The following is a 12,402-nucleotide window of genomic DNA, read 5'->3' as shown; positions in this document are numbered from 1 at the left end:
GAAGATCAGATTATTTATACCAAGTGTATAATTAGCCTTTATCAAAAGAATAATAGTAGTAGGAAGACGCAGCTGAAATGAACTGTATCTTATGAGAAAAGAGTAGATGCAATTTGACATTTAACAACCCAGGGATCACAGGACTCTGCAGTGTCATCCCTCCACTCCTTTCAGCCAACTTATTTAATAAAGGCCCCATTCACCAGAACACAACCCTAACATAATAGACCACAGATACAGCAATAATGTGAAAACAGCTAAACCTGCCCCACCCCAAAACCTGAAGGAGAAAACCTCGGCCAGGCTGTTGTAAGGCTTCTGCTCTTTGCCAAGTCATTTAATTAAAGTCTCCCCAAATAACTGACTATAGCATTTCAACCCATTATTACTCCCACCAAAAAAGGGGGGGGGGAAAGAAAGAAAAAGATGTCAATTGTATGTATGGTATAATCAGTTCAGACCTCTGAAGAATTCCCAAATCACCTCTCGAAATAAGAGGGCAGATGGTAACTGTCCCACAGTAACCTTCCGTTTTTGCTCAGCACGAGAAACAACAGCTATGAGGTGCAGAAATCGGGAACACGACTACTCGAGCCTCACCATTTATGGTGGTAAGTGAAGAGAGTACTCTCCTAGTTATGGACTGAATATAAACATGCTTGTAGCACTCATGAGTTATGACTACAGTCTGTGAGGAAACTGAGCTGAATCTCTCTTCGGCAAACAGTCCATGACCAGAAAGGGACCCCTGACTGTTAGGTCCAGTCGTAGATGACTCTGGGGTTGCGGAGCTCATCTCGCTTTACTGGCCGAGGGAGCCGGTGTTTGTCCGCTGTTTTCTGGGTCATGTGGACAGCATGACTAAGCCGCTTCTGGCGAAACCAAAGCAGTGCATGGAAACACTGTTTACCTTCCCGCTGGAGTGGTACCTATTTTACTACTTGCACTTTTTGGGGTGCTTTCGAACTGCTAGGTTGGCAGGAGCTGGGACAGAGCACCTGGAGCTCAACCCGTCGTGGGGATTCGAACCGCCAACCTCCTGATCAGCAAGCCCAAGAGGCTCAGTCGTTTAGACCACAGCGCCACCCGTGCCCCAGGGGAAGGACTAGACCATGTGAAAAATGAACATAATATTTTAGCTGCATTCATTCATTTTCAGCTTTGAATTCTTGTTATAAGAAAAGCATGCCTGGACATTCCATTGTTGCGCCCATAGCCTAGATTTAAGGTGGCATTTAGCTCCTAGCTTTCATACCTCAGTTTCTAACCCTACTCATGACAGTCTGAGCCAGCCAGCCCCAGTTTCCTCCCCATCCTTCTTCATGCTGGGGGAAAAGGGGAAATCCTTCCATTCCTATGTGCAGGTCTTTCGAGTATCATGGACACTGGATAGGCTTTTCCTAATTCGGAGTGGCAACTCCTTGGCAGTAGCAACCCGTTATTCTAACACCAAGAAATGGCACGGCCAGATGACAATTGTGAATAAATTTTCTGTGTTGTTATTGGCCTATTGTGGAGCACAACGTATAAAAATGTTTGCACTGATCCAAGGAGGAAATTGTGCTCTGCAATGCAAAATTTAAAACACACAGACAAAAATAATTGCTTGTTTGATGCCATTATTACAGCAACAGTAATTATGCTTTTTAAAGCCAGAATCCTCAGCTGGTGTTAGCAACAACAACAACCCACCAAATAAAACAGCCCCACAGTCTATAACAGAGACACACACACACTTACAGCCACTAAAATATCTGGTTTACAGTTTTTGACATCATCATGGGCAGTCTTCCTCAAACCTGGTGGCCCCCAGGTGGTCTGGACTACAATTCCCATCATCCCTGACCATTGTCTATGGGGAATGGTACTCCAAAACATCTGGATTGTACCAGGTTCTTTGGGGGGGGCAGAGAGCTACTTTTCTGTCTCTCTGCCTTCTGCCCTGTCTCAATGGACACCAGGCATTACTGTGTTTCATGCAAGCAGCATCAATCGTTTTGGGAGGGGAGTTAATTACTGGGATTGCAACAAGCCTGGAGGAGGAACTTCGCCGATGCTTTCCTCCCTTGCTACAGTCCAGTGGAAAGTCCCTCTTTAGAAGATTTTTATTTGCTTTGGGGAAAATCCCCTGTAAGTACCAACAGGGGATTTCTCCCTGATGCCAATGGAAGCATCAGAAAAGCACCAAAAGGGGAAAGGGATAAGTTCCTCCTCCCTGTCTGCAGCGATTCTAATAATTGTCACCCGCCACATACATAGTTGGTGCTACTTGCGTTTTTTGTTTGCTTGCTTTTTTAAAGTTAAATGAGAAGGTGCAGTTAATGTCACCTTAAGCCTGGCTGCAAGCTAACAAAACATTGGACCACTGAATTAAAGAGCAGATGGTAAACGCCAAGGAAAATCTTAGCTGTGCAGTAGTAGCTGGGTAAAAAGTAGGAAGCCTGTAGCTTAGTGGTAGGGCATCTGCTTTGCATGCAGCAGGTCCAGGTTCAACCCCCACCATCTCCAGGTACTGCCAGAAATGTCCCTGGTGTAGACAAGATGGAGCTAGATGGACCACTGGTTTGACTCAGTCCAAGGCTATGTTCTGGATGGCAACAAGCCTTACTGATTCTGGCAGGAGCAATTTCTGCAGCTTCGCAGAGAAGAATCAGGAGGAATTGCAAGTCGCACGCTCTGAACAACATTTGCAAAAATTATATCCCAGCTCATGCTCCTCTCCCCTCAAGTCATCCAGCATCAACATGAGGTTTGGGGAATATCTACAGGACGGAACGTTGCATTTTCAGAACACACACAGAACGAAGGACGAGAAAAGTATTTTTAGGAAAAGATACAAATCGTATGAGTTATTTCGTACTGTTAATTTCAGCACTTGGTGGGATATGCACACACCAGGCGTATATTTCTTGTGTACAACAGCTGGTCCTCTCTTGTTAACAGCAGAAAAATGAATAGGCTTTAATTTCAAATAAGAACAACTGGAGAGTGATATGGGAATTTGGGGGGGTGGGTGGGTGGGAAAAATCGGTGGACCAATGAAACCTTTATATTAAAAGAGGGGGGGGGTGAGAACAAGGCACCTATCATGATCCAAAGCCTCTGGTTGTTCCATAGTGTTTCAGGGTGCTGAGTGAACCAGTGTGGTGTGTAGTGGTTAGTGTGTTGGACTAGGACTTGGGAGACTAGGGTTCAAATCCCCACTTGGTCATGAAGGCCCGTCATTGCCTCTCAGCCTATCCTACCTCACAGGGTTGTTGTGGGGATTAAACAAGGAGAACTATGTGTACCATCTTGAGCGCCATGGATAAAATAAATAGAAAAGTTCTGGGTTCAATCCCCATCATCTCCCGGTAGGGCTGGGAATGTCCCCTGCCAGAAACCCCCCAAGAGCTGCTGCCAGTCAGTGTAGACAATATTGAGCTAGGTGGACCAATGGTTTGACTCGGGACCAGGCAGTTTCCTATGTTCCTTTGCATTCCATTAACTTGCCAAATCTCGGAGCAGAGTGCTTCTGAAAGAACCGGCATTCGGGAATAGCGCACGACTTGCCCACCAATCAGAGATGCTGTGAATATGAACCAAGTGGTTTATAATCTGTCTCAAATCTTAGGTGGGCCGTAAAAAGCCAAATTAAAAAAGAGAAAGCCTAAGAGAGAAGAGACTTAATGAGACAACTGACACAGTAGCCCATCCATTTAGGCTGCTGCCTTTTAACAGTGTTCTTAAATAATGCATACATTAGCTCAAAGGCTGAAGAGATTTGTTTGTTTTATTAAGCAGAGCCTGGTTAATGGAAAGCTTTGTAATAAGATTTCTCTCAGTGCTGGGGGGGGGGAAGAGGCAGGGAGAACAGTTTCCTTTTCTTTCGACCCCCCAGGTCCAAATTATCCCATCGTCATATGATTTTGTTGCCTCTACTGCCTTTCGCCATTCTTATTACAACCACTTGTGTTGTGCCAGTGCTAACAAACCTTGACGTCATGAATGGCAAAGTACAGTTTCCTGTTTCGTGACAGTCCTTCAGTCTCAAAAAGCCAAGAGGGTGCAATAGCAAAGTCACATCAGGCCAGAAGACCTGGCTTCAAATTACTTCTCAGCCATAAATAGCTCACTGGGTTTTCAAGGGTCAGTGTCTCTCTCTGCCTCTGCCTCTGTTTCTCTCTGTGACAGTCTACCTCAGGCATCCCCAAACTGCAGCCCTCCAGATGTTTTGGCCTACAACTCCCATGATCCATAGCTAAGAGGACCAGTGGTCAGGGATGATGGGGACTGTAGTCCAAAACATCTGGAGGGCTGAAGTTTGGGGGTGCCTGGTCTACCTCATAGGGCTGAAAGTGAGGGGGAAATGGGAAAGGGGAAGATCAACATGTGGTGTCTTGAACAGGGTTTGCCAGTTTGGCACCCTCCATATGCTGCTAGACTACAACTCCAGTCAATCCTAGCCACTGGTCGTGCCAGTTGAGGCTGATGGGAGCTGCATCTGGAGGGCACCCTGTTGCCTACCCTTGCCTTGGAGGGAAACAGCCGAACATAAAGCAGCAGGTCTAATTCAGCCTGCCAGGGTTCCCCATTTGGCCTGCAAGGTCGCTGTGGCCAAGCCATACCTGTTGCCATAGGGCATTAGGTGTAGGGAAAGAAGTGGCTGGGCCAATGGGACTTTACAGGCACCCAACGACCAGCTGGTTGGCCGCCCTATGCCCATCACTTCGCAAGTCCTGGCAATCAGCTGATCATAGCAGAAGGCCCAGTGATCAGCTGACTGTGCCTTCCATTTACAGCACTATGCAGAAAATGGGTTGATGACATCACAGCGGCATCAGGTGACTGACAGGGCTGCGGCCCCAACCAGCTGTCAAACCTGGCCTATGAGGGGTGGGGGAAGGTAAGAACCTGGGCTCACAGTTAGGGTTGCCCGACTCAATAGAGGACAGGACTTCTGTGCCTTTAATTGCCCTGCTCTCTTTTGAGTCTGGAAACCTTAAAAGAGAAACCAGCAGGCCCTTTGTTTAATTTCCAAGCAAAGGGTGACCGGTGGTTTCTCTGTAAGGTTTCCAGACTCAAAAGAGAGCAGGGCAATTAAAGGCACAGAAGTCCTGTCCTCTATTGAGTCTGGCAACCCTACTCGCAACCCCCAAAATAAAGAATCCCCTGTGTGTGGCGCCACGGCCTCCTCTGACCCACCTGGCACCAACCAGGAGTAGGGTGTTTCTCTGTAGGGTTGCCTGTTTTGTGGAACAGTCTCCCCTCAGAAATCCGACGGATACCTTCACTGGTGGTTTCTTTGTTGGCAACTGGACTGCAAACGCTTGAGTGAATTAAAGACCATTGATCACCAGCTCACTCCTTCGTGCCTACTGTATGAGGACTGTGTGCTTATTTTTGTTTTTATTTATTTATTTTATGAATCACTTCCCATAAAAGCATCTCAGAGCAATTAAGGATAAAAAACCATCAACAATAAAAGCAATTTCAAATCCGATACAAGAGACTGACAAGGATAAAAACCTCCGCTTAAAAAGGCTTCCTGAAAAAGGAATGTCGCCAAGAGACATGCCCCTTGTTTGATATATCATTTGATGTAGTTTTAATTATATTTCATTGTTTAAATTATGCTGTACACAACTTTGACACCCTGAATGAAAAGTGGCATATGAATCCTTTTAATAGACAAGTAATATCAACCCAGGGGTGTATGGGGGCGTTACAGGAGGGGGAGGTACTGCTGGTGAGGGGACACATCGTGCTCCTTTTGGGGTAGTTTGCCCACCTTTGGTCCCCACCCTGCACTCAGCTCTCAGCTGTGGCTCCTAGAAGCTGTGAGCATAAGACAGCAGCCACATGCCAGGAAATGGCTTCAATTGGCCGGCTAAACCAGGTGAGGGGAGCTGATGGGTCTCAAACCCTTGGTGAGTTAGGGACTCTCCCTGCATGTGAAGACAAGCTATGGCAGATGACCCCTAGTAGGCCCAATGGTCAAGAAGGTGTTTTCTGCATGTGGTGTAGAGGGACGTGAAGGGCAGGTGGGGCATGTCAACACCTGGGAAGGTAGCCCACTTAGAGCAGTGTTTCCCAACCTTGTGCCTCCAGATGTTTTGGGACTACAACTCCCATCATCCCTAGCTAGCAAGACCAGTGGTCAGGAATGATGGGAATTGTAGTCCGAAAACATCTGGAGGCACAAGGTTGGGAAACACTGACTTAGAAGAAGGAAAACTCTGATCTACTCCTTGGCTGCCTTGCAGGATATCTTCAGGAGCAGATAAAGCTAAGGTTTACCTACCTTAAGAGGTAAGTAAAGCAAACATCTCCCGGCCTGTTCTAGCAGGCAAGATATAAAGTTGTTTTCCATGCTAGTCCTACTCAGAGTACACCCACTGGAATTAATGGGCATCCATTCATTACAGTGGGTGTGCTCTGGAAAGAACTTGCCTGAAATCAACCCGTAATGTTCATTTAAAAAAAATATGTGTGAGGGGGCAATATTTTCAACACCACGTGCATTCCTTGCAACATTGCTGCCCATTTCACCAGCATCGCAAGTCCTTCCTGATCTACCTGCTCAGGGACCGCTCAGCACCACGGTTTGCTTTGCATGCAATATTATATCCCCAATATTAAATCCCCAATGCAAATATCCCAGCAGCGAAGGAAAATGCCCCTCGACTTTGGGGGGAGATTTGGATGACTCAGCAAGTGATGCATTCCAAAATAATTGAGTCCCCTAAGAGGGCTTCTAATAATAGAGGACCCAGTTAAAGCACTTTCCCCTCTGCTGTTTCATAACTAGGTCCCCTGCGGATAGTTTGGTTGCTTCAGGGAATGGAATTCCTCAGGTGGGTATAGCACAGCAATCCCTCCAAAAGGAAAACAAAGGTCACTTGGGGCTTCTGTTCTCTTCTTCCCCTGGGCTCAAAAGAGTGGGAAAAAGTTGAGCTCCAAAGCTAAAGGGCTCCAGTGAGAAGAGGCAGGGCGGGGTCACAAATGCAAGAAGGGAGATGGAAGAGAAAGTAATGCAGTGGAGATCCGGGAGGCGCCTGTGCCTTTAAGGTAGTTGGGGAAACAGCTGATATGCCAAAGGCCTCTGGGACATTTCTCCCCTTGCTCCCCTTCCCCTTATCAGTTGATAGCCAAAGGGAAGAATTGCGGGTGATAGCCTGGGGCTCCCACACTGGAAACAGCTGAGCCAACCGCCAAAGGCCACAAGGAAAAGTGTGTGTTTTTAAAAGCGAGTTTAATGCACAGTAGGGAAGTTAACTCTCGCTGGTGTGACACGGCTCACAGAAGCTTTGAAAATTAAAAAACGACCTTCTGAGAGATCCAGAACTAGGATGCTTTTGCTACAGCTCAGCTGTGAAACCCCAAAGCCAGGATTCTAGTTACAGGTAGGTAGCCGTGTTGGTCTGACGTAGTCGAAACAAAATATAAAAAAAAATCCTCCTAGTAGCACCTTAGAGACCAACTAAGTTTGTCATTGGTATGAGCTTTCGTGTGCTGAAGAAGTGTGCATGCACACGAAAGCTCATACCAATGACAAACTTAGTTGGTCTCTAAAGAGCTACTGGAAGGATTTTTTTTTATTTTGTTCCCAAAGCCAGGAGAGAGGGCAACTTCAAATGATTTAAGACAGCTGCCCTTAAAATAAAACATGCACAGAAATTTTTATCCGGATACAAAAATATTTGCGTTCCAAAATATGGCTGTTCTGTCCTTCCTTGGGGAACAATTGGGGTAATTTTAGGGAGAGGAGCAATGGGCTGTTGTTGGTCTAAACCAAGCATGCCAGGTAGAGTTATTTCATTGGATCTACAGGATTTCCTCCAGGGAAATAGTGTGATCCCAAGACACAGTGGGGGATTTTTAATGGGGGTTTTTTGGGGGTGCTGTAGGTCTTTCTGGATCTCTTCAACAACATCCCTTGGAACACATGAAAAAAGATGCCTCTGAGAATGTGCTGAATGCTTTTCTTAACCCAATGAACACCTCAGCACTGCCCCCCTCCAAGAAAAGGTTGACTTGGAGGGAGTTTCCCCAGTTAGACAATCCAAACAGACTGAGCTAGAATTAAGGGGGGGGGTGTTGCTTAGAATTTAAATCATAAAAGTGTCATGGCAGTGAGGCAGATGGGATCTTCTAGAAGCTAGAATGAGAAGGGTCTTTAGTGGTCACCTCCTAGCTCAACTCACTGACTAAACGCAGGATGGACCTGTAGCATCTTCATGAGGCAGACATGCAGCCTCTGCCAACAAAGGAGTTATGCTGGCTACCTTTCTTGAATATGAAGGCAGACACTTTTTTAAAATTACAGCTGCGTTAAGCGTTGGTGGAGGAGGTTCAAACCTCAGGACTGAGGAGTTCTTTACAAAGCAGTGCTGTGGAAACGTTGACTCAGGTAGGCTTGTTGAAAGCAAGGCCAGCCTGCCGAAGGAAAATGCTGCTGGAGCGCTGGGTCCCTTTCAAGAGGGGCAAAGACCAAGCCTACGGTTTTGAAAGAGTCTGTCTCAGTTTTTAATGGTTTGCTCGACAAGCTCTTGCCCTAGCTGCACAAGAAGTGGCAGTATTACTCGCGGAGGTAAGACAATGGCACTCCCTCAGCACAGGGTCAGAGGCATCCAATTTAGGATTGCAGCATGCTCCGAGACTCAGCCCAAGCATTCAAAGGGAGGTTCTGGACCCAATCCTTGGCTCAACACTTCCGAGACTGAAAATCCAGACAGCGCATATTTAAAACATATGGGGAACTGAACAATGCCATTGATTAAAAGGCTGCTTGCACTTGCCACCCAAGGCCTGGGGTGTTGAATAAAATATTGGGGAAGGAGCCAGGTAAGCCTCGCCCCACATAATCATATGACATGGCACACGCACACCATTTGAATGGCAATGCCCTTCAACTTTGGGGAGGGGGGGGGTTCCAGGACCTCAAATATTTTAGGGGGAGGCAAAGGGACCTTGGCCTCTAGGAGCTGACTCCTACGCCAGGAATGGTGAGCATGGGCAAGGCACATAGCAGTGGCAAGAGCGCTCAAAGAGTAGTCATGCCCATCAAACATTGTTGCATATCACACATGCACAGAGCTACCTCCTTAGGTCAGCCCTCCCTGCTCATCAAATGATTGATCCGATGTCTGGGGTGGCAGGCAGTGGTGCATATCTGGACTCTGCAGATAGGTTTAAATCTCTCCACCGATCCCAGCACTGAGCCTGACTTTTGTCTTTTTGCCAACTCTGCCAAAATCAGTGGGGTCCCAGAAAAGTTTGCTCTATGGCCAGGGTGAGCCACCCCGGCTCGAGAAAATCCTTTACGCTGCCACAGGGTGTAGGAGTACATGCACCACACCAGCACACCACAAGCTGGAAGAGACTTCCAAATTGTGTGCTTGGAGTCCTTTCTTCTTTTTCTTCCCTTTAGCATCCAGATCCAACTTTCAGAAACTCCTCTGTGTCTAGAAGAAAACCCTGGCTACCTGCCCCTGGCTAAGGACTGGAAAGCAATTCAATTCAGTTCACACTCAAAGGAGAACTTACTGATCCTTCACTTTTTGAAACAATAAGCAAAACCAAGACACTGTCACCCTTCCAAATTTGCACTTCTCTGAATTTGGCAGTGCAGCTCTCCAGCCAACCTATATGTACAAAGATCCATATACTAGTCTGCATATAAACACACATAGCAGGTGAAAGTAACATAAAGGAATGCATTATAATTAGGGGGAACGGCTTTGCAAAAATGTATATATTTGGTAAAATTGCATACAACCATGTATATATTGGAGAAATTCGAACTAAAATGCAGATAAACTCTATCACAAGTTGTGGGAATGTGGAGAATCAAGCTTAAGACAGGGAAAAATGATAAACTGAAATTGACTGGTTCACGCTTCCTCACCTATGATGCAGATTTAAAATCATGATACACTCAAGTTAATAAAAGAGACACATATTTCTACAGGTCCTCGGGGCACTTTTCCTAAACCCGAATGACATGGTTCTCATAAATAGACCCTTTCAGCCCATATTTAATCCAGAGTTACAATTTCAACAGAAAATCCAGAAATTTTTATTTAAAAAACCCCCCAGAAACAGCGAATCTGGATATAATAGGGGGGGCGATGATATGTGATGGCATTTTGATGAGAACAAAATCCTGTGGATGCTGTGGCACACCTGCTTGTGTGAGCTGCACCAAGTGCAGAACAAGCTGGCATGTGGAAGCCTCCTGGGTTGCCATCCACCCCTTCCCTGATGCCTCAACCCTAAGACACCTCTACAACCACGGCACACAATGCGAGTAGGATGTGTGGGTCCAGAATTGGCCCTCGCAGTCACTTATGGACACATCGTTAAGACCGTGTTCATGGAAAGCAGTCTTACTCGGCAAAGACGAAGAAGAAGACACTGCGAGACAACCCGCTCCATCAAAGAACTGTAGAGTGCAAAGAGGACTCCCAGGACTTCTCCTGACTATTCTTTGAGCAAGACACCAAACATCATGACTGAGAATGGAAAGGGGGAAAATACCACACATACCTTGTCATGAATCATCTTACTGCTTTTTCTCTGTGCTGGCCACCTTAAAGTCTTTTTTTTAAGGACTCCTTCTCCCCTCACCACCAGTACCCCATCCTTCTTCCACCTAAAGGTAAACCCCAAAAGGTGCTGGAGCTCTCAGTATGACAGCCCCAAATCTTTAGAGGGTTTCCTCCCAAGTCCTACCAAGCGCATAGAGGCATGATCCTCCAGCAAGCCCTGCCACGGTGGAAATCCCTACTTACTCTTGAGCAAGCCCATATATTGCATGGTGCGGCTCTGCCCTCAGCGGGACTCACTTAGGAGCCAAAACGCATTAGATCCGGCTTGGGCTGTAAGTCGCGCGTGCTTGTTTGTTTTTAAAAGTCCACTCTGCAAAATTCCCAAGGAGCCCAATTCAACAACACTGTTTTCCCCCCGAGGGACATCCATCATAGAAACCCAACACAGTCCGATAGACGAGATTGCCACGCGGGGAGTACCAGAGAGGAGTCGAGGAGGGAGAGAGAAGCAAAGAGAAGGAAAGACGCAGCTGGCAGGCGGGAAGGGGTTAACCCACCACCCCGCGCCCCCTAACCCCGCAATAAGTCCCTTCGAAGCGGAGGCTGCCTTCCCAAGAAGCGCGCCGCCAGACGGGTAAGACGCGCGCCAACGGTGTCTTGGGCGCAAAGGCGGCCACGGTGTCTTCTCCAGGGCCACCGGCGGCGCCCTCCAGGGCTTGCCCTTCAGAGCATCTTTGGAGGGAAGGGAGGTGGGGGAAGCCGCTGCGTTTCCTAGTCTCACTCCCCCCCCCTCACCTCCTCTCCCGCGAGCTGAGGGAAGGCGCCCCTTACCATCGCCGCCTTGGCGCGGAAGGCGCCGGGTCCCTTGCGGTGCTGGTGCGCGCGGTGCCCGTCGTGGCCAGGGTTGCTGCTCTCCAGGTCGCGCTTCTCTCGGCGGCGGCTGGCGCTGCGGCTGCTGCTGCCCTGCGGCGGGCGCTGCTGCTCCTCCTCGCCGGAGTCCAGACTGCTGAAATTCCACACGACCAGCGTCTGCACGAGCAGCACCGTGAGCGCCAAGACGAGCGCCGAGCGCGAGCGGCGGGCCAGGCGGCGGGCGCACGAAGCGGCCGCGGACGACGACTGCAAAGGCGACGCGGCCACCACCACCATCTTCGCGGCGGAGGCAGCGGCTGCTGCTGCTGCTGCTGCTCCGGCTTGCTGCTGCTGCTGCTCGCTGAGCCACTCAGAAGCGCCGCATCCGCCGCCGCCGCCTGGAGTTTTTCAGACGGACGAGACGTCAGCAGGAGGAGGAGGTGGAGGAGGAGGCGGCCGAGGAGGCGGAGAGCAGGCAGGCGAGAGGAGCCGAGGAGGCCCGGCCCTCCGGCAGCCAGGCAGGCAGGCGAAGCAGCCCCGCGCTCGCTCGCTCCCTCCAGACGAGCCGAGGGGAGGAGAGGGGCTTGGCCGGCGAGGGGCGTGCGCGCAAAGGAGACGGTGGGGAGGAGCCGGCGGCGGCGCAGCCGAGCGAACGAGCGGCGCCTTGTTTCAGGAGGAGGAGGAGGAGACGAAGCCGGTCTGGGGGCTTTGGACAGGCTGCGCCTTGGCACGGCTCGCAACCGAGAGGGGCGCCCGGCTTAGCTGCCGTGCGCCCGCGTCCCCGGCCACCCCCTTCCAGCTGCGCCTTTAAGCGCGGCTCGATCCGCGGCTCTTATAGCAGGTGCGATTCCCGGTTCGGGAGCCTCTGGGCCGAGCGAGAGCTGCTTCGCGTGCCGAGCTATTGCAAGGAGAGCACGCCGCGCTCTTAAAGGCACGCGAGTCGGCGTGTGAAAGGGGGAGCGCGCCCGCGCGTTGTTCTGGCCTCGTAGCATTTGCTGCGTGTACAGACATCGCTCAG

At 49.2% G+C, this 12,402-nt stretch overlaps 1 protein-coding gene across 1 annotated transcript in view; it reads right to left on the bottom strand.

Annotated features, from left to right (window-relative positions):
• Positions 1–11,774, bottom strand: part of XYLT1 (xylosyltransferase 1) — a 175,932-nt gene extending 164,158 nt beyond the window's left edge. The window contains exon 1 of the mRNA XM_035130694.2: positions 11,364–11,774. Within this exon, the coding sequence (XP_034986585.2) occupies positions 11,364–11,681 (318 nt within the window). The 5' untranslated portion in view covers positions 11,682–11,774. The remainder of the gene's footprint in view (positions 1–11,363) is intronic.
• Positions 11,775–12,402: the final 628 nt, after the last annotated feature.

The sequence above is a fragment of the Zootoca vivipara genome, chromosome 14, assembly GCF_963506605.1.
Source record: "Zootoca vivipara chromosome 14, rZooViv1.1, whole genome shotgun sequence".
NCBI classification, from domain to species: domain Eukaryota; kingdom Metazoa; phylum Chordata; class Lepidosauria; order Squamata; family Lacertidae; genus Zootoca; species Zootoca vivipara.
This window is presented reverse-complemented; position numbering and strand designations above follow the sequence as displayed.